The sequence below is a fragment of the Pygoscelis adeliae genome, unplaced genomic scaffold (genome assembly GCF_000699105.1).
Source record: "Pygoscelis adeliae isolate BGI_AS28 unplaced genomic scaffold, ASM69910v1 Scaffold98, whole genome shotgun sequence".
Classification (NCBI taxonomy): domain Eukaryota; kingdom Metazoa; phylum Chordata; class Aves; order Sphenisciformes; family Spheniscidae; genus Pygoscelis; species Pygoscelis adeliae.
This window is the reverse complement of record NW_008825547.1, coordinates 5,735,486-5,757,602: the sequence shown is the minus strand read 5'-3', so window position 1 is coordinate 5,757,602 and position 22,117 is coordinate 5,735,486. Positions and strand designations below refer to the sequence as shown.

Here is a 22,117-nt window from a genome sequence, read left to right as displayed (position 1 = left end):
TATCAAACCTTGTTCATGCAGAGACAAAAGAAGCTGAAAAACACTTGCTTCTGAAAGTCCTCCGTTTAGAAATTAGAGATAAGGTTGATCCTATTAAAACTCTTAGAAATATCTGCTGTGAAATATGTTATCCTAACTTTCAAATGTGCATAAGGTACGTCGCTGTTTTTCCTCTTCTAATGAGCTCATTGTTTTTACATTACTCTCGATTCATAAGTATTTCAGTTATGTAACAATGTGTTCAATAATAGAAGAGGAGACAGCCTGAAGCATCTATCTTTTAAAAACTGGCATCTTTCCACAGTTCAGATGCAGAAGCCTTGGTGCAAATGAAAAATTAAGACACGCTCTACATAGTTGGCAGTACCATTCATTTCATTTAAATTAAATATCTATAGGCAAATTCCCGACTTTTAAGGAACTGTTGCTAATACCAGATTCTGTTGAGTACGTGCATGGTGACTGATGCAACCACTGAGCGCATGAATTAGACTTACTTAATGTATGTTGTCTTCTGCGTTGGATGTTTGAATTCTTGCTGCCTCTTGTGGTCAGTCTGTTTGAGGTATCTCCTTTTGGTTTCCCTTCTCTGATTACTTTTTAAAGTTCTATTAAAATTATTTTGAAACATAAGTAAGTTTTGCTGGCCAATATGCAGTCATCACTGCAGAGTACTTAAGCAAAGGGGCTTTATTTTTATTTCCTTCTTTCTCCTTACTCCCATTTCCTCAGTTCTTATGCAGCAGATTGTGCAAGCATTTCCCTTATTTTTCTGATAGCAATAAGTATCTGCATTCATCGAAAATAAGTACTAGAATTTTTTGTGTGTGTGTTATTAGCACAGCAGGATGCTGAGCCCTAATTTGAGTTACGTGTTTGCGAAAGTAAAGAACTAACCTTTGACATACACCACCCACCCCCCAGTTTTGCCCCCCTTCCATAGCTTGTTACTGAATTTGGCCAGGCTAAGTGGCATAAAAGGTAAATTGAAGGGGACCAACGAGGTCATTGTTCAGGAACAAAAACTTGGACTTGGGTTGGACAGTGGATCAGGGTTAAGTGTTCATATCATTTTATTCTGGCAAGCTTTTCTCATAAAATTATAGGCTAAGGTGGCATAGATAATGAAGTCTCTTGATCTCAGAGTGGGCATCTCAAAGATCATCTGCTTTATGAAGTTTCCATCATTTGAGGCAGAAATGTCACAAATATTTAACCAGAAACATAGAATATTGTCCTTTAGATTTGGGAAGACATCCTTGATTCAAACAGCTTTTTCATAGCTTCATGTCTATAAATAGCCCAAATTTAAGGATGCTCAATTCTGAGGTTCCCACTGTGTAGCTCCCATCTGAAATATACTGAAATCTGCTTATAATAAATACAAGTGTAATGAAAATCCTCTTTATAATAAAGTAAAATTAAAGCCCGTGTCTGTTCAGTGCTATGCAGTGGGTTTAATGGTGTTACTTTGCAGAGGGCTTTCTCTCTGGAATGTAATAAAGGTCCAGGAAGTTCCACTAAACTGAAGAGCTGATAAACACCTCATCTACTCCCACAGTCATGAGATGAAAGCGAAACCACTGGCAAAGTTCCTAGCAGCTCTGTGGTAAAGTAAATAAAGCATTTACTGCTACTCTTTTTTGATTCAAAAGTGAAAAGGCGAGCTTGCTAGTATTAATGTGACCAGTAGAATGAAAAGGAGCTATTCCATGTCTTTCTGAATAGAGAAAGTCCTTCTGATAGTAAAGCCAACTATGAAGGAAAATACCCTTGGGGGGTGGGGGAAGACCCTAACCTTTTTTCCCACCCCAAGAAAAACCTAACAGAGCTGAAGATACAGGCCACCATTTATTATTATTGTGAGCTGTACTTATGAATTGTAATTGGATACAGGGAGTGTAGCCTTCTCTAATACTTTTGATGGTAGGTAACTGCTTTCCTTAGAAATTCCAGATAAATGGCTTGGGTTGGAAGAAGAGATGCTCAAAGAAAGCCCAGGGGTTGGGACAGGATGATGGGAGTGGGAGCTCTTGCTGCAGGGAAAACTTCGGGCCTGGCCTTGTGCTGGAGTTCCCTTAAATGTTTTTTGGGTAACAACACAACGTTCCAGGAGAGACCATTGCCAGCACTGGATCAGTTGCATCAAGGAGACTCCAGATGGTTCCTCAAGAAGGCTTTCCCAATGGCGAGGAGAGAGACAGCAGGATAGTAGGAGAGGGTGTTTGAAGCTTGTAGCTGCTATTGGCAGGACAAGCATATGTCCTGTTCCTCACGCCTTCCCTCCATGTGCAGTTGCAACAGCCTTGTTTCTGGGATATGTTGGGTTTGCTGCAAATGTATATAGGATTATTTGTTTCTGATGTGCCACTGTACCGAGTCATTACAAGCATCTTGAACAATGCTCCTGGACAACACAAACTGGAGTACTGTCACGTTACTGTTGAAGTAGCTTCCCTGAGGAAGTTGTCTGTATGTTACATACACACATACTAATTCTGGAAATACCAGAGTGGCTGAAAAATGTTAGGTGAATAGGGTGCTCTGCAGATGCTTTCAAATATCTGTCCATACCATTAGCATATGGTTTGGATTCTGCCTAGCTTTACTGAAGTAGTAAAATAGTTTATGTCTTTAAAAAAAAAGGAAAAAAAGAAAAGAAAAAACATTATAGGAAGTACTAGTGCTTGAATTATATGTTGTTTCGGTGTGTTATTATTGCTTTTGCTACACTAGTTATATTACTTTAAGAAGCTTATTTAAGTGAAGTTGACCTGATGTGGTAGGTGATGTAGGATCAAATACAGTCTAACTGGTCCACAAGCAATAACCATGGTGTGATTTTTTTAAAATAATCAGAGAGCAACTGTCTATTTAAAATGCTTAGCAAATATATATGACACTATTATATAGTTACACACCACACAGCTTGAGTTGTGGAGTTTTATGCTACTAGTGTATTACTTCCTTTTTAATAAGTGAAGCTAATGTCCTAATGGCAGTGCCATTGCTTCCACCATTTTTGAAGTGTTACTAATTAAAGACACATTTGAAACTCAGCAAATCAAAGTTTCACTAAAATAAAACCTGGACTATCCACATATGGCATGCAAAAAGGGTGTACAAATAAGACAGTAGATTTGCTGAATGCCCCCAGTGTTAATGGTGTAGGCACACCCAGCCTGTCAATATTTGGTTTAGGAATATTTGCTTTTAGTAGTGAATGTAAGTTGAAGTCCCTTCTTCTTGTTAAAGAAGTGGTGAGAGAATACTGTTGATCCTTGTCCTACTCTTGCTTCAGGAAAGTAGGAGGGCAGATCTCTCTACCTCCTGTAGAAGGTGTTGAGACATCTTGGTTCAGCAAAGATGCGGCACAAGGTATTTTCACTGTAGGATAGTGAGAGAGAGAGAGGAAACAGATGTTGAGTTAACACTTCTTTGTACCTGCAAAATCATGGATGAGAAAACTCTTTTGAGGCCATCAGTCTTTGGGGACAGTAGAAAAGACAGTGTTGAACACAAAATGTCCTCTTTTCACAGCTCATGAGTCCCTCCTGGTAGCTGTAGGTGACATGGATCTAAGCTCACCAGGATTACAGTAACCAAATCTAAGTGTACTTGTGTGGGATAGTGCTGGGCCAGAATAGCATTATGGGTGTTGTCCCTTCCTTCATTTCTGTTCCTCGCTGCTTTGTTATTGTGGTGTTAGACCTTCAGCTCACTTTAGACACCTTTCTTTTCATCATCAATTTAATATAATAGTAATTAGCAAATAGGTAGTATATACAGTGTCCATAATACTTTTATTTGGTTTTGCACAGTTTATACATTGCGATTGAGTAAATATGACGTGTTCTTTTTGTCATGGGTAAGTCTCCTCTCCATTTAGTGAGGGTCTATTTTTACTGTATGTATTTCCTCTCTTGAAGATGTCTCCGCTGATGGCTGCATCATGGCTTCTAAAAGCAGAGGCAAGTATGACTTACCAATAGCGGTAGACTCACACCAACTTCCCATTAAGGAGAGGGCAGGGGCAAGGGGAGAGCAAACTCCTGTGCTGGAGATGAGAAACACATAGGCAGAATCAAAGTCCTCACGCATAAGGATGGCAATATCACTGCCAGACCTTTTCTTCTCCCTGTCCTGTTGTTTCCATTCTTTGGGATTTTACTTTGGCTTTTGCAGTCTAACCTTCCTGTTCTATTTCATACTAAGATATTTGGTAACAGGTGTAAACCTTGTTGGGAAACAAGCAAAGCAACCAAAATCATGACAATGTGCACTCAAGTAGGTTCTTCTGTGTTCAGCAGCTCACTGAAAACATGTAACACTCTTTGTTGTTGGTCTGATTTAAGTTTTTATATCCATGCTCATACAGAGGAGAGTAACTGCAGGCATCAGGGAGGACACTATTACTATGATGACTAATGGAAAACCCCTTTTTTTTATAATTGGGCATTGATTCTTCCCTTGTCCTTCTGCATGAATTCATACACCATACTGTCCTCCATTTGCAAACTCGTATTGGGGAAAACTTTTTCTTCTAATAACTGTTTTTTTAAATGGTGGCCTCCTTTTCATCTTTTCTGAAGACACTTTGCAGGAGCAGAACATATTTAAATCCTTGCATTTCCAGAATTAACAAAAGCAGCACTCAGAGCAGGGCTGCGTTGCTGCAGAGGGACAGGAAGGGTGGAACTAGTGCTATAAACCTCGTGACTGTGGGCGTGGGATGTGCAAAGACTGATCACTTGCAAAGGAGATGAGAACTGTGGCTGTTCTCAGAAAAGCAGAGCAGGCTTTCAGGCTGAACCACTGCAGCTGACCCCTTTAACTCTTGATTTGGATCATGTATCTAACCCTGCTCACCTTTTTCCTTTAAGAAATATAAGCATACCCATCCCTATCCCTCAGATGAGCCTACCTGCTGTACAAAGAATATAGATAAATAATAGCAATTAACCACCTTGGTGCATTACTCTGACTTTGCCTGTGGCTTTTCCTTGGATGAGATTGAGTTGGATGACTTAATGGCAGCAGACAACAAATGACTAAACAGTTGCTTTGTGGATTAACTAATTTAGATGACTGACAAAATGTATGTATCATTGAGATTAAGAATGGAAAAACCAGTGTTTTTGAGATACCATAAATGTATTTTTGTAAACACAAAGTATATTCATACAAAGTATGTACTACTTCTGTATTCATTTGGGGTTTTTTTGTAGCAGAACAAATGCATGGTTCTCCTGTAAGCCTAAAAGCGGTATCTTTCTTCTTCACTATATAGTTCTTGATCTGAGTAGTAGGGAGCCTTATGAACCATTTTGAGCCAATGTCAATTTCATAAATTGCATTCCCTTTTCCACAATTCCCATGAAAAAGGTATTCAGCTAGATGAACACTCTTGGAAAATTTTAATAGGACCCTTGAAATCTGAATTCAGCTTGTTTAAAAAAAATCTCTTTCTAATGGAAGCTGTGAAAGTATCAGAGATTCTTATGCCTTAGAGGCAATTTTTCTTCCATACATAATGGTGAAACTCCACTGTTATAATAGATGAGTGTTTAAAATATTCTCTTTGTTAAATTGAAGCTCCTGCTTAGAAGTATGTGAGTTGGGCTCTTTTTGTTTGTTTTGTGTGACTTTTATTATTATTCTTGATCAGTATTCATATGATTTTCATAGCACTTTCCGTATTTTTTTTTTCCAGTCTTTTCCTGGCCCAAGTCTTGAAAGTGAAGATTTTAACATACCTCCTATAACTCCTCCGTCATTGCCTGACCACTCCCTGGTGCACTTGAATGAGATAGAGGCTGGGTACCACTCTCTGTGTCATCCCATGAACCACAACGGCCTCCTTCCATTCCACCCACAAAACATGGATCTACCCGAAATTACAGTTTCCAACATGCTTGGCCAAGACGGGGCACTCCTTTCCAATTCCCTCTCTGTGGTAAGCATTTTTAGTCTTCCCCTATGTACTACTTTAAGTTACAAAATTGTGGAAATACAGACCTGCTTGAAATCCTCTGACGGGCCAGCTCCTGCACCACTCATGTCATGGAATGAGCTGGCCTGACTCTGGGTTTTACATCGCACTCCCTATGTCAAATCCTTCCCCCACCGGAGGCAGTGGAGGTTTTACAGCTGAGTACCTCAAAGCCAGGATGTTACCCGCTGTCTTGAGTAGAATTACTCCTGCTTTACATGGATGTAAATAATGAAAAAAGGAGGCTCCAGGCTTTAACTTCCACTGGAGCAGAGTTTGGATCCAGATGGCCGTTGTTCTGTGTTTGTCTGACGAGCCTCTTTCCATTCTCATTTGCATGTGCTGAGAGATGCACAAAAATTTAATATCTCCTTTCTTGTTTACCGCAGGTTTGGAAAACAACAAATGTTATTTCTGATTCCAGGCCAAATCTTATAGCCTTTTTACAGTTCCCAGTCCTTAGCCAGCCAGAATCCAATTGAAATGACTGGACGATTTGCTTATAAAGTCTGTCAGATAGTCATTATGGTCGTAATCGTGGGAAGCCTGATATTATAAATCACTTCTTTGAATGTTAAATTGCTTGCAACAACTGCAGAGCCACTTTACATGTTGCATTTTCAAGTGGGCTCTACGAATAATTGGTATACTTCTTGCATAGCAGCTCCAGACAAGACCATTTTACGGAAGAGGGCATTATTTCATGTCAATGTACAATTCTAAGTCAAAAAGTTAAAAACCCCATGGAAGAGGATGGGGCCTGGCGTTGTGTGGGGCTCACTGGGCTTCAGGCACTCTGCTAGGTGGGCTGCCCAGAAACTGCAGATCCAGACAGCTGACGTTAAGGATCTGCCATTCCTAGAGATCCGAGTGTCTGGGCTTCTCACTGGACGATCAGAGGCTTAGGGCACCGTGTCCCAGTTGAGATGCTCTGCACTTAAGGACTGAGACTGTTTAGGCTTCCAGCTTGCTAGCTCCCCATCACATTACCTAAAAAAAAACAAAACCAAAAAACCAGCCCTGGGAGCCTGAGAGCTGAGGCAGCATATGGAGGTTTGTGGGCTAAGTGATCTAGGCTCAGCTCCCCATCAGCCCCTCAGACTAACAGCCCAAGAGCCAGCGGCTGGGGGGCCGTGGTGCCCAGAAAACAGTTAGTTTACAACAAAAATCTGCCTTGTCACAGGGCTTCATTGCAACTAAGTTAAAATAAAGCTGCCTTGATTTTGAGGAGCTCTGCATTCCCTCTGAGGATGTCCAACGAGCTGTACTGCAGGGGGGCTAGTCTTGGCTTCTTATGGGCTGCTTAGTTGTTGTTGATTTACTAGGATGCTGCACGCTTTGTGTTTGAGGTCAGAATATGACCCCAGGCTTATGTTCAATAATGGAAGGGGAGGGGGAGAGGCAGATTTTCAGATTTAGAGAAATATAAATATACTTCGTGGAAATGTTTTTAATTTTGCTTGCATTTCCACAAAGCTAATGGCATGCATTAAAGAGCATGAGCTAAATCTTGTGTGGCGTTCTGAGAATCAGAGGTATGAAAGGACCTGAGAAAGTAAGAGAACCGCTTGGCACTCCAGTCAAGACAAGCAGTATTTCATTGAATTGACCTCTTTTGAGCCATGACTATGGCTCAAAACTACGCATTCTTTTAAGCTCTGATGTTCCACATTAACCTCTTGCAACAAGCTCTGAACAAAGGGCCTTGAGAGTTTGTAGATCATCACAGTGACTTATTGCATCGAGGGCAAATACAAAAAAAGCTGAATAATATAACTAGGCAATTTTGCTATTGGGACTTAGTGCAGATCAGAAAAAATGAAAATCAGACCTCAAGAAAATATGCGCTAAATTTTATCAGTCATTTCTGAGGATTCGTTCAATAAATAAAACGTGATCCTTGAAGCATCATGGGCTAAGTCAGCTGTTTTCCCTAACTTGCATGCCCTTCGCGCACAAGAGGGCCTTTTAACTAGCAATAGTTTTAACTCAAACTGGCTTGTCTGTTAAGGGGATTAAGCTACATCTCTCGTTAGTACAACTGGTAGGATGTTAACACCACAATTTTATATGGTTCAAACACTGTTTAGCAGTATAGTTCCTCTGATTTGAATTTGATAATTTGAGAGGAATTAACTTGAGGGAGATAATTTAAGTTAATTCTCCAGTGAGTTCATTGACTTCTTCAGTGAACAGAATGGCCCCATTGTCCTTTTGGCTTTCCATTGATGAAGACAGACAGAGGATTTTGTAGAGTTAGCATTCTTTACTTAGCTTTGAAGGTCTTCTTTATAATCCAGAACCTTTTACATTTTTTCTTCAGTATGACTCTTTTCTCTTGCTCTTACTCATCTCTAAGTTTCCTTTTTACTATCTCATCAAACTCTGATCCATTTAACAAGTACTTGCCTAAATCACATTTATATTGCCTCACATCGAAAATAATGTATAAGTTTCTCCAATCTGTCTAAACCCTTGGTGCCATATAGTTTCTGGTATATCAACTACCACTTAGTGTATTTGGAAACCATGTATCTTGCTTCATTTTTCAGGGCACTAAAGAGTATTTTTAGAAAAATTATTCTTAGAAGTGAATCTGTTGACTGTTCTCTATCCCTAATTAATTTTACATCTTCAGCAAATTTTGCTTATATTGGGACAAATTCAGCTGCAGTGCAATGTGCCTCTGATTGAATTTGTTCTATTTGTTTTTTTACTTTCAACGTCCTTCCTTTCAGCCAGTTTTTAACCCATGTTGGTATTTTAGCAATAGTACCTTCCTTTTTGTCTGTGCTAGAACTAGTGAGTGGTTTTCAGCTGGTGTTTTTATAGACAAAGCCTTAATCAATGCTAGCCAAACAAGAGAAAGGAAACACAGTGAGCTCAGAAACAAAGTAGGAAAATAGTTTGTACACTTACTGTAGCATTTTTCTTTCATCTCAGCTACCAGGTGTTTTCAGATGAGGATTTCCATGATTTTGGACAGATTGAAAATTGAGGATGTACTCCTCTTAAAAATCCTTCAAAACTCCCCCCATTAGAAGTCCCAGTTTCATACTGTGCAGCACTCCCTCCAAGCTGCAGATGAAATCCCTTTGAGTAAGGATTGCAGGATTTGCCCCAAGCTCTGTAAGAATTCTCCTCTTTGGAAGTGCTTAAACACACTCAATAAAAGCCCACTACCAGCTCAGTGAATTCTTATTAGGGATCAGCTTCTTACAGATTTTTTACACTGTGGGAATTCTTTCTGAAAAATTTCACAATGCTGGGAGATGAAAATTTCCCATTGCCATTTACTGTGTCTGATACTTAAATTTGGAATTAGCCTTCTTTGAAGTTTTTTTGATTGATTGGACTTCCTATTGCACCCCTGCTACTTTAATAAAAAAATAAAATCACTAAAATTTCTCATTATTCTGCTGTCAGTTCATATAGTGGCTTCTATGTTTGTGTATTGCTGTTTTCTGCTTAGGTGACATACAGGCATATACACACATGCACACGCACACTAATTTATACTGTGCTGTCACATACAGATTTCTTTAGATGCTCGTTATATCTGGATATTGGGGGTTCAGAAGCCTACAGAATTTGCGCAGAATGTGACACATGGTCCAGCCCCAGCAAGGTCAGCCGCATGTGGGAGCTCTCTAAAGTCCTCCTTCAAAATGGACGTGACTTCTATTCCTGCTTCTTAAGGGGATCCAATTAGATATAGATAGAGCTGTTTAGTGAAGATGTACTGATGGTCTGTAGGCATATTTGTTTCTACATAATGGAATAGGGATCCCCTCCTGATTTACTACAGTTGAAGGTAGCCCCATGTAGGTTTGGTTCAGTTGCAGCTGGGGCTTGACCTGCCAGCACTTCTCTGTTTGCATGGATTTTCCTGAAATATTCCAAGGACCGCAAGAAATACCCTTCTAACATTTGCAAACAAATGCATGTATATACCATCCCTATGAGAATGTGTGTTTATCTGTAAAAATGCTTTTGGATGTGTTCTATAAAATGAGTTTTACTGTGTGTTCATTTTATCAACAAAATTGTAGACATTTCAGCTTCTTTAGTATATCCTATAGATGATTGCTTTTTTCCCCAAGAAACCAGGGTTAAAAAATGACAGTGCTGTTTTTACATAGAGGAAAAAAGGCCTCTTTTTGGAATGCCTTAATTTATAATCTTGTGCTGATCTTTTTGAAAATGTGGCTCATGATGGTATACTATAGAAAATTTATAAGAAAGAAATAAAAGATATTTTCGTTTCTTGAAATGCTTCAAATTTCTGGGTTTGAAGTTTAAAGTGGAAAAGATGTTAAAAGGCAATAAAATCAGGGGATTTATTTCCCAAATGCTCGACTTGTGCTGGCAACAAAAGCCAGCATAATGTATATTCTTAGGTTTATTGTCATTTTTAGTATACAGTCAAGACACACTTTGAATTCAAAGGCTACTGTACAACTGTTTTGACAACCACCGCATCAGTAGGTAATGTGCAGGACATATGAAACTGGAGCAAAAATGTTTCTTTAGGTCTATAGGGAGTGCAGTACATCAATGAATTCAGATATATTAGAGCAGCATGAATTTCTAATATGTTGTTCTTATGGAAAAGACCACTGGCATACTGAATAATGCTGCTTTCAAAGCAGAGCAGAAAATGTGATTACAGACAATTTCATTGCTGTTTTTAAAATAAATATTTTCAAAATCTTGAGGTATTTTATTTCATGTAATGCATAAAATATGTAACAGTGGACTAGAGCTAAAGATCTTCTAGGACACCGAAGAGTAGATGATGTCAGCTATAATTATTCAGATGTGGAATAATAGAAGCATTAGTTTAAAATAAAATGCATGTCACAAAGGCCCATGTCCTTATATTAAAAAAAAAGCAATAAAAACCTTTTTTTTTTTGCACACTTTGACAGAAGAATAAAGGCAATGAATAATTATTTAACATTATGCCCCAATTCATCAAAGCCTGAAAAATTACATTATACTTTTTCATGAATTATATTTTTGAGATATGCAGCCCATGAGAGAGTAATATCTTAAACAAAATGTGGCACTGTATAACAGTGAAGAAAGCAGACAGCTACTTTTTTTTTCATTTTTCATCTCAGGTAGAATGAAACTAGTATTTCTTATTCACAGTACAGTTGCTAATAAATCCAATACAGGAGATTGTTGTTGTTGTAGCTGGGATGTATTTAAGAGATTTTGTTTTACCAGTTTCATACATATTAGTTTAAATCCAGTATTCATGACTCATCTTGAGGCTAGACCTATACGGCTGATTTTATTTTGGCACCTTTAAGCGTTAGTGCAAACTACTGAGTCAAACAGAAATTTTTTGTTTCTGATGAACAAGACGAATACTTTCATAACAAAACAAAAGATTTGCCCCTTCTAACCTAAGTGTTGAGATTTGAATCATGCTTGGATACCTTTTTCTAGCTTGTATTGCATGCCAGTGGTAGAAGATACTTTTAGTCTCTGGTGAATACTTCACATTTGTGTCTCATTACCAGGCTCTGGTCTTCAGTTTACATCAAAATTTACTGTTATGCTACACAGACCTGCTGCTACCCCAAATTTTATTGCAGTGAGTTATTGCCATCAGAATCACCAAATCATAAAGCTAAGGTCATGGAACACCTTGTGTTAAAGTATTTTTTTTTTTTCTCTTATTAAGCAACTTTGTATTCTTGCAGGATATCTTTCTTTTCCATTTTGTTGTTTTTTTTTTTTAAAAAAACCTTATTTTACAAGCTGGATTTGCTCACTGATATAAGCCTTGTGTGGCAAAAGGTTACACTAGTTAGTGTGTGTTTTTTCAAACTGCCTAACTATAGGGATGCACAGCCAAATCTTCAGCTGATGTCAGTCGGCATAACTTTATTGTCTTCAGTAGAATTATGATGATTTATTCCATCCAGGGCTCTGGGACATCATGTTTATCTTTCCTTACTTCTGATGTCTGCTCCACTCTTTTGGCATCAGAAAGACAACAGGAAGGATATGTAGAGGAGCTGATTAAGATGTAACTTGATCAAGGTTTTATAAATACCTGCATATTGCATATCTGCTAGTAGAAGGCTCTCAACCGTGCTACAAAAAAGCGTTAAAATGTCCAATGTCTAGAAATTACAGCTGTATAAAATTAGACTGGAAACAAAGCATGCATTTTTAATAGTGATAGAGGTTTACCATTTAGATAATGTACTATGGGAGGTGGTTGGTTCTCTATACCTAAGGATTGAAATAAAGATGGGGCATCTCTCAAAAAGACGTGCTCTATCTAGGACTGGTCTAATAACCCCCCACTACAGCAGGGGACCTAGAACCTTCCTGTGGGTCACATATTGTCCCTCGGGGCTCTCAGCAGTAAACATTAGTCCATGCATACATGGTAGGGGGAACATCGCTGGTAGCACCTCAACTGGTAGCACCTCTACAGTTTTTCCCTCTCAAGAGAAAATCAGCAGAGTGGAAGAAAGCACCCTGTGGGTGCAGGCTATCGATGAACCCAACCTTCTCGAGGTCAACTAGTATTAGAATTGCTGTGACAATATTCATGAACTTCACTTTTTTTCTGGTCTTAAAGTATCTGGTAAAGCTATACTTTCTGTCTGTAAGTGCTAAGAACTTACCTTAAAGATGGAGAAAGTAAATATTTGCTCATTACTGTAGGAAAATATTTGTACACAAATGACCAGAACTCTTTTTAGAATAATTCCAGGTCTCATTTTTAAAATTGCCAATGAAGCTGTTGATTTACTGTCAATTGGGAAATACAGCATTCTGCTTATCTGAGCGTGGTTGTTGAGACTCCATGTGGCTCACATATTTCACAAATTCAGTAGGAAAACAATTTCAGTATAATTTCAAGAGGGAATAACAAGGTGGCATATTTTATTTTTTAAAACAACCTTCTGTAGAAAATGCTTTGGTGAACTTTTTTCACAACAGCTACCCCATTGTCTGATAGGAATTTATCTGCTACATAAAAAAGTAGGAAAAAAATGTGTAGCAGTATTAATTATTGTTTCTTAGACTTTAACCAGATAGGCACAGGCTAAGACATGATGAATGTGACACAGAGAGAAAGCCTTCAGTTGCGGTTGGTAGATTATACAACACCTCACATGTAAAATACTCACAGGAGTGATTAATGCATAAGCGGCATCATAGCTGCAAGTGTCAAACAAAACAGATAATAGAGTATGCAAATAGAGAAAACATAACTCTCAGAAAATGTCAGAAATTCAGGGGTTTCAGCAGCAGAGATTGTTGACTTTAATCTGCTGCTTTTAACATCGCATGTAGTTGTCGAGAACAGCAAGATAATGAAAGGTTTCTGAAGACTCAGTCTGGCAAAAAAATCCTAGTGATCTTAAGGCCTGTAGATGGAATAGAAGTGAAATGTCTATCTCAAAAACTATGAAGATGCTTTTGTGAAGACAAAAAGGAAGGAGAAGCCCACAGGGCAGATGAAAGGGAGAGTTTTGTGCATCAGGTGAAGTAGCCTTTCCTTCCACCTCTTACATTATTTAAATGCATGCATTTACATTCCTTGAAACTCAAAAGCAGTTGAGAAGACTGCACACCCTTCATGGATTTGTACTGCATTCATCATCTTATCCCATCTTGTTCAAGGAGTAGAAAGATATGTTGTGTGGACAAAACCAGTCCCACTATGGCATGCACTGTCTTAACTCAAGCTGCCATTTACATGCTGGAAGTTCAGATGTGCTGCATGACTCTGCTGAAGGCTGGGACACCAGCAACCCAGAGCTTCATGACAGTGTCACCTGCTAGAACGGAGTGTGAATTCTCCTCGTCTAGTCTTCCCTATGTAGAGTCAAAGATATTTAGCAAATTTTTTAATTCAATTTGGGAGAAAAAACACATTCTTGGCTTTCTTGATTTTTCTGAGTTGAAGGAATTTAAAAGGTCCAATTAATAGTCTCACAGGTTTTTTATCTGTTTTAATGATACTTTAAGTATCATTGTTTCACTGACTTTTTGCAGCAGGAAGTATATTACTGAGGGAAGAAAAAATCCTACTTGGTAGTGTTTTGAGATTTGGAGAAATAATCATCAGTAAAAAATAACTCATTTCTTATTTTTATCCCTTGTTCTTTCTCAAGGCAATTAAGACATGCTTAAAGTATAAGGATGTCTACTCCTCCCCTGGTCCTTTCAATAACATAAAAGTTCATTTTAGCTTGATGTCTGCCTCTCTATTTCTCCCCTCCCCCCTTCATTTATACAAAGTCTGTACAGTTGCACTATGTAAATGCCCTTTCTCATGTTGGGATTCCCTGGGGACAGCGTGTAAACCCCTAACCTCCACTGCTAATGTAATGCTGTACTTCAGCCACATGTATGCAGCTTAGGAACTTATCTCTGTAGCCTCACTCACACACCTTTGAACTGCATTTATGGCAGGTTGTACATGCTGCTGCCTCTATATTTGGACAATAAAGATATGAAAATGAATGTTCCTAATTCATTTTCTGTGCATATCATGGATGGATACAGTTACAAAAAAGGACTTAAAGTATGTAGCGGCAGCAAGAAGCCTTATGGAGCGAGGAACTTCTCTAAGGCATGCTCGTGCATATCTTTCAGTTACAAAACCCACAAAAGTGAACCCTTTCCATCTGAAGTCAGGTGAACAATGGCATTACAGTTTATCTTACATATTATCAGTGCGTACCCAACATTCCTATTTCAGCTACCCTGCGGGGAAGGAAAAGAGACAAAGGAGATGTTACAGGCAGTGACGTGGCACTCCGTGTGCCTGCCCTGCCCTGACCTGGAGATGATGCAGACCGCAGTGCTCAGGGTACATACATGCATATACATGTATACATGGGTACACATATATACATATGTATGAACATATATGTGTATGTAAGCATGTATCACACTGTTAATCACTGAAGCCCTCTGCTGGAAAGGGAATGTAAAAGACAGGATGTAGCATCTGCAACATCCCCCTTCTCCCCAGATTGTGGATCCACATTATATGTTAAACAGAGACTGAAACTAGAGTCAAATTATTGAAGTTGATGCAACAGGTTTCATCAATGTACTGCACATGGCTGCATCATAGAAATTTTTTAGCGAATCCCTGGGTTATGAGTGAGGTTGCAGTGCCTGACAGTTAGTAACTTTAATAATAGGTACCTTCGCTATTTGAGTTAATAAAGGAAGTAGCCTAGTTGCTAAAGTGAGACATGGCATACCTAATGGATGACAAGATGAGGCTAATCCATATCCCATCTTCGAAATTCCACCTCCTGACAGTGGTGATATAGGGATACAAGTGCCTTCGCTTCATCCTTACAAAAGTTATCTAAACTGAAAAAATGTTTGAAATTAATGTTCTGGTCCTTTAGCGAAAAGGCCCTGTGTGTGGAGGATTTACAGGATCAGGCCCATGATGAGAATGCAATGAGATGGGACTTCCTTCTAATACACTTTAAGATTACCTTCATTCACACATAAAGAATTTCAGAGATTAACTCAGTAACTAAGCTTCAGTTTCCTACACATGCCCTAATACTCAAGTGTGGGATCTCAGTTTAATGAATTTTATTACACTTCCCTTTCTTATGAAGTAGCATAAAAAGTGTTTAGTGCAATAGGCTTAGTGCTGATCTGGATATTAAGTGCAGCTTAAGTTGCCTGACAGAAAGTACACAGTGTAAAATAACCACTGGCAAAACTTTTAAAAGTTATTTTTTCTAGAAAAAATAAACCACAGCATTTGAAAAATAATGCCAGTGGCACTCTGTTCTTCTGCAGCGCCTTTCTTGTGTGTTGAAGTGCTTTGTAGTCACTAATTAGCTAAGAAGGTAATGTACTAATAACAATACAAATAGGTATTTGCAATATCAGTCCCTCATATCTGTCAAGTACTATATTGTAGAATAGAATGTCTTTACATTTACTTTATTAAAAACCCAATAATATGTAATTCACAGTATACAAATACAGATGAGTCGCGAGTTGAAAAAGGCTGAAAGAGACAGATCTTAAGGGAGAGGAAGAAGATGACTCTACATTGTGGGACCCATAATAACGAAAGTATTACCAGGAGCTGTTTTCATGTCTGATGATCAGTAACACAAAGGTGGGCAGCAGTGTGGTGAGAGACAACTTTCAATATTAGAACTAGCAGAAGTCCTCACATGTAATAAAGACAGGAATTAACTGCCATGCGTTACACATCTAATATAAAGCTATTACGCTGACTGCATATAATGATAGCTGAGACCTTTAAGCTATCATGCAACCTGGAAATGATACAGCAGCCTTATTTAAGAGCCATGGAAAAGATGCAAGGGTTGTTTTGCCTGCCCTTGAAATGCAGTCAGCTCTAGGGAGAAGTGAAGTATCTATTTAACCACAAAGTTTGATGCTCCACTGCCCCAGACTCCCAGTCCCAGGCCTTACGGGCCAGTTGCATAGCACGCGTGTTTCTTCTCACTTGCCATCAGCTTTCGTGAATGCAAGGAGGGGAAAACACACGAAAGGAAAGTTCTCTGCCTGGGGCCTGGCCTATGTAATTTTAATTGTGGCCAGTGTTGTTGCACTAACTTCATCGTTCGTGGCCTCTGCCTCTGAACTACATCTTAGGAGCTCTGTGACTGGCTGAAAATCTCAGTGGGATTTTCAGAAATATTCTGGCCTAATGTTGATCCTGTCCAACTCTAGCAGGGGCTTTCCCAGAGTTTTAAGAGAAACAGAGATAGCCCTATAGAGATTGCTTTCATCTGTTCATAAATTGCGAAAATTTAGATTTTAGATTATATCAGATTAAGGGTGTGTCAGCAAAAGTGTTTGTCAATAATGATCCACACTCTGCCGCCATAATTCTGAAATGCTTTTCTTTGTAACAGTTGGAAAACTAGTGCAAGCTGTAACAAGACTGAAGAGAAGAAATATCATCTAATGTGCTGTTTTGAAACATGTTTTGTTATTTTCATTATCCTACAATTAAAGACAGTATAGCAAAGCTGCACTACAGGAAGACATTACATGAGTGACCTGACCTTTTGGATCCTGGCTCAGCGCAGCCTTAATGTTGTGTTACTCACCAAATTACAGAAACTGGTCCAGAAGGAACCCTAAGGTCTCTCCCCTAATCTAGTCCAAGGGAGGGCTTTAAAAGGTCATCTCCCCGAAAGCAGGATACTCCATACAGTTGTCATTTCTGACAGATGTTTGTCTAACATTTTTTAGAGAATTCCTCTAATGGCAACTGCACAGACTCCTCAGGCAAGCTCTGGGTACAGCTCCTCAACCTTAAAAATTCACCTACTTCACTTTATACATAAAACCCAGCAGTCAGTGGAGGTTAATGCAGACCATTTAGTCTTTTCAGTTGTCTTTTATTTATTTTTATTTTTAAAGTGTGCTTATATATGTATATATTTGTATTTATAAAATGTATATTTATCTAAGAATGAATGATAGGTAATAGATGTTGATGGAACAGCTAGGAAATAAATAATCAAGAGCATGTATATTAACTCAGACTGTTTTAGTTCACAGCTGACTTGACCATTTAAGAAACAGTAGAAAAATAATCAGCTTTTCCCAAATCTTATTAACATGTAATCATGATCCAGATTGTATTAGCCCATAACCTACACTGAGCAAAATAACTCTTCTTGAAGGTTCAGCTATAGTGTGTTATTTTATGAAATTGTTTATGTGCATATTTTCAATATTATATTTATTTATCATCATCCATTACTTAGAAAGTTAGGCTGAAGGAATAGATGTTTTGTGATACTTAAGGAATGCCACTGCAAGTAATGGGATAAAAATAAGCAACGGGTGAAGGTTGGAAAAAAAAAACCTGTAATGTCATCCAAATAGTCTGCCAGGTAGTGTTAAAACACTGGAATATGTACCTAAGGGAAAATCCTGCACTGGCTGGGAGATGGGCTGGATGATTTAATACCTTTCTTTGAGATGTAATTTCTATAACTGGTTGATACACACAGTATTGTTCAGACATTTGGACTCATTTCTTGTTTGTCTGGCAAATTGTTTCTTGTGAAAGGTTATAAATTACGATAAATAGACTTTGTAGAAGATGAGCTACATGATATACTTGGAAAGAGTTTCTCAGCTGATATTCAAGACATTAATGCCAAAGCAGAAAAAACCCAATAGAGTCCTAATCCCGTGGCTTTGCTTGAGTGCAGTGCTAGGAAGGTGCACTGCCATAAATAATATTTACATTGAATAGAGTCTTCTGTATTGTAACAATAGCTTAGGATAGAAAAGATAAAATAGAGAAACAAATGTTACTTACTTAGAAGTTTTTCCTCCTGAGTTTGCAACAAAGAATTCACTGATGAAGGAGGGAAGGAGGGGGAAAGAAGGGAAAGCAAGCATTTATAAAAATGTTGATGTAGTTATAATTAGATCCATTTTAGAACCAAAAGTTTTATGCAGAAACTGACAGAAGGATACAAAATAATTATAGTTTGCTGACAAGCTGAATAGAGATTCCTTTTTTTATCTTATGGTTTTAGGAAACCAAACTGTAAATAAATATGCAGTTTGACAGATTGTAATTGCGATCAGCAAGGCGTCTTTTCATTTAATCAGATGGTGTTATTAAAATGGGGTTACAATTAAACATTTTATAATGTGACGTAGAACTCTATTAAAATTCTCCAGCAAACAGTAATTTGCATTTGATGCTTCTGCAACCCATTTCTATTTGCAGAAACGTTATTGGCTGTGACCTTCCAGTGGTTAGGTCTCAGTTTGCTGTTCTCTTCCTACTTTGATAAATGATATTAAGTATCCTCTTTCTTTACTTCACAGTGAAGCTTAAAATATTAATTTTGCGTTCTTTTATTATATTATTTTTGACCCTTGTTAAAACCGCAAGACAGTGGCCAAAGCAGGTTTTGCACCAGAGGAAATGTGGAATTACCTAAGCATAAATTTTCTTAACTTTAGGAATTGTAGATTTGATCAACCGTAAGCATGTATCTGATTCACAATTAAATGTTTCAAGAGAAAGTAACATGGCTTTTGAAAGATATAAGTAGCAGTCATCATATTGCTGCACCTGAGACATTATTCCAATTTAAGATGACACAAAGCCTTGGATTTGCCCCTGTCTTTTCTGTAGATGTGACAAAGTGAGTCCAAGAAATGTAATAAAATGTTTTTCAGGAGGACTTTGAAGCACGACTACTATGATTCCACATCTGTTATTCCCATGTGGAAGTCCACTATTTGTTCCCGTAGTTTTGATCACCTAAGTAGGAGAATATGAACAGTCAAAAGTGGTTCAGTATTTTGCCTTCTAAGACTTTTCCAAGCTGTAGCTACTCACTGGGATCACCATCCTCTAAACAGTAGAAAAGAACAAGGAGAATCATTAGGAGACACAACTTTTGAGTCATTCTTCAGGTGCATGCAGACTCCACTAATGAAACTGTGCATAGCAAACGTTTGGAGTGAAGGGAATGAGTGATTTACATCAGCAAATTACATTTACAAGGGTGAAATAGTCTTTGAAAATCAGACAGCTAAGCTACTGCTCCTTTATCTCACCCTTTTACTTCAGTGGACATTTTTGGAGGAAACATTAGTGGTTGGAGGAAAGGCAACTTTTTCCTTACTGGAAAATAATCAGACAATGGTCATAAAACATACATTCTTGTTTCATGTCATTAGTGGTAGACAAAAGAAAGACTAAGGAGGGAAGGAGAAGAAAAGAAGGGGAAAGAAAAGTCAAGTACACTTTCAAAGAGGGGGAAAGAAAAGTCAAGTATGCTTTCTTTTGGTGGAAAGTGGAGTTGTATGAATACTTGAGAAGAAGAAAAAATGGAAAGAAATAATTTGGTTTGACATATTTATGCATTTATTTTAACTTTGCATTATCCCTGATTTGGAACCTCTTAACTCTTTCCTGTTTTTCCTGTTACTACTGTGTGTTGGTTTCCCCTTGTGCTGTTCAACAAGTACAATCACTTTAGAGAACATTGATGGAAAGTCTCTAACTCCATCCTGCAACCCCATCAGTTTCTTCTCTTCATCTGTGTGCATATATGCAACGTCTTCCCTTTCCTTTTCCTCCAGATCACTCCTGAGGAACAGCGCTTTCAAAAGGTTTCTCAGAGAAAGAGGTCTTCCACCTTCATGCAATGTGGTGAAAGAGTTGTATTGCCAAAATACTCAGAAATTCAGCAGTCATGTAAAAAAAATAGCAGATTAGCAAAGGAAATTTTAAATCGCTCCTCAACCACAATTGATAGGATAAGCAAAAGGTTCAACTTTGTCCTTCCCTTCCAACACCAAAACAGATATGGCTGTAAGGCTCACTGTGCCTGGTCCTCCCGGCACAACGCAGCGTTATGGTCCATGCAGCTTCAAGATGAGTTTGAGGTCACCAGGCTCTGGTAGGGGAGTGCTGTAACTGGTTGAGGAAGAGAACTGAAAATATTGCCTGTCCCTTAGCGTTTCCAATGACAAGCCCAGACATGTAAAGAGGAAAGTGAAGTTAAAAGGTACATAGAAAAAACGTAACCAGTTTCTTTCCAAGGCTAATCATATTTTTTCTAAAATAAACAAAATACAAACCTGAATCTAACATTCAAAATAAGGAAAAACTGATTCACATTTTATCTGCATATAGCTGCTTTTTTAAGAGCACATCACCTGGTATACACAGGTGTGAAAGAGAAGATAAACAGGATCAGAAATGCAGGTTGAACCCACAGAAACAAATCCATCTTAGGGTTTTGTAGTGCTATCCATCACTGAAAGTATCTGAGCACTCTATCTTATCTTATAATGTCTTTACTACTTACTTGCAAAATAGAAACCTAATTGTGAAATCGTATTCACGGTTGTGCCTCCGTGGCTGGCGTAAGGAAATATTTCTCAAGAGGAGAAAAGGCCCTAAACAACGAGGTCGGAAATGTACATAATATTCGTCATTTGCATTCAGCTGAAACCTGAGGTTTGTTTTAATAATACAGAGAGACATGCCTGATCTAGCATACATGTATCTGTCTTTGAATGTCACGCGTTTTAAAAAGATGCAAGTTACACAGGATATGTGGTTTCTTTATAGTGTTTTTTGCATTTTCAATTGTGTACCATATATTCACATACCACTGTGCGCTACAATCAAGCCTGTTTGATTACTTTCAATTTATGCCGTAGGATTTTGTCACTCTTGCTGAAAATTTCAAGACATTTTACTCCAGACTCATTCTTTTTTTCCCCCTCAGATTTATTTACTACCTTTAGAAGTAGAAAAGTCCAATTTCAATCATGTTAGAAATAGCTCATTTTAGACAAGTACGTGCTGCTCTGCTTACAAAACATATATGAGTGGAATATGCAATTACCACAACTCAGTTTCCTGCCACAGAAACATTTCAGCATTATAGCATTACAGAAATAGAATGACATGCATAATGAAAGATTTCAAGATTCACCCAAGGCATTTATTCTCTTCACCTTAATGTTCTCAGCAGTAGCAGAGTATCCATTAAAAGGTACGATGAATTATGGTTGCTTAGCAACCGCGAGGAGCTTGTAACAGCACCAAAGAATGAAATGGCTGGTTGATAAAATGAATTTTCTCTGAGCATTAGCCTGTTGAAACTGCCTTTTCTTGTGGAACATAAAGTGCATTTATTTGTCTCATGCATTTTTTATTAGAAAATTATTTGAGTTCCAGGGACTTGAATCGTTTTGCTACAGGAGATATTTGATTTTAATGCGTTGTACTAAAATAAGTAATAAAAGACATTTTCTTCAAAGTAAAGACACCAAACAAACCTAGGTAGCTCCTTTTGAAGTCGGGAATAAAATCTCATATAAGGTATGTCATTACTTGTTTCTAATTAAGAGTGACATTAGCTAGGACTTAAACTTAAATTCTACCTTTGAAGGAAAAGTTTGAGAGAGTTAGCCAATATGCGGTGAATAAAAGGAGAGGTTTGGAATTGATCTCATGGTTTCATCATGAGTGAAATAAGCTTGCCTTCTCTCTTCCCACACAGTATGGTAGCCGTGTCTTGGAGAAGGTCAGAAGTGGTTGCACATTCATACCTA

At 38.2% G+C, this 22,117-nt stretch overlaps 1 protein-coding gene across 1 annotated transcript in view; it reads left to right on the top strand.

Annotated features, from left to right (window-relative positions):
- Window positions 1–22,117, top strand: part of TOX (thymocyte selection-associated high mobility group box) — a 224,260-nt gene that overhangs the window by 125,974 nt on the left and 76,169 nt on the right. Inside the window, exon 3 of the mRNA XM_009332083.1 lies at window positions 5,714–5,956. Coding sequence (XP_009330358.1) covers window positions 5,714–5,956 — 243 coding nt within the window. The remainder of the gene's footprint in view (window positions 1–5,713; window positions 5,957–22,117) is intronic.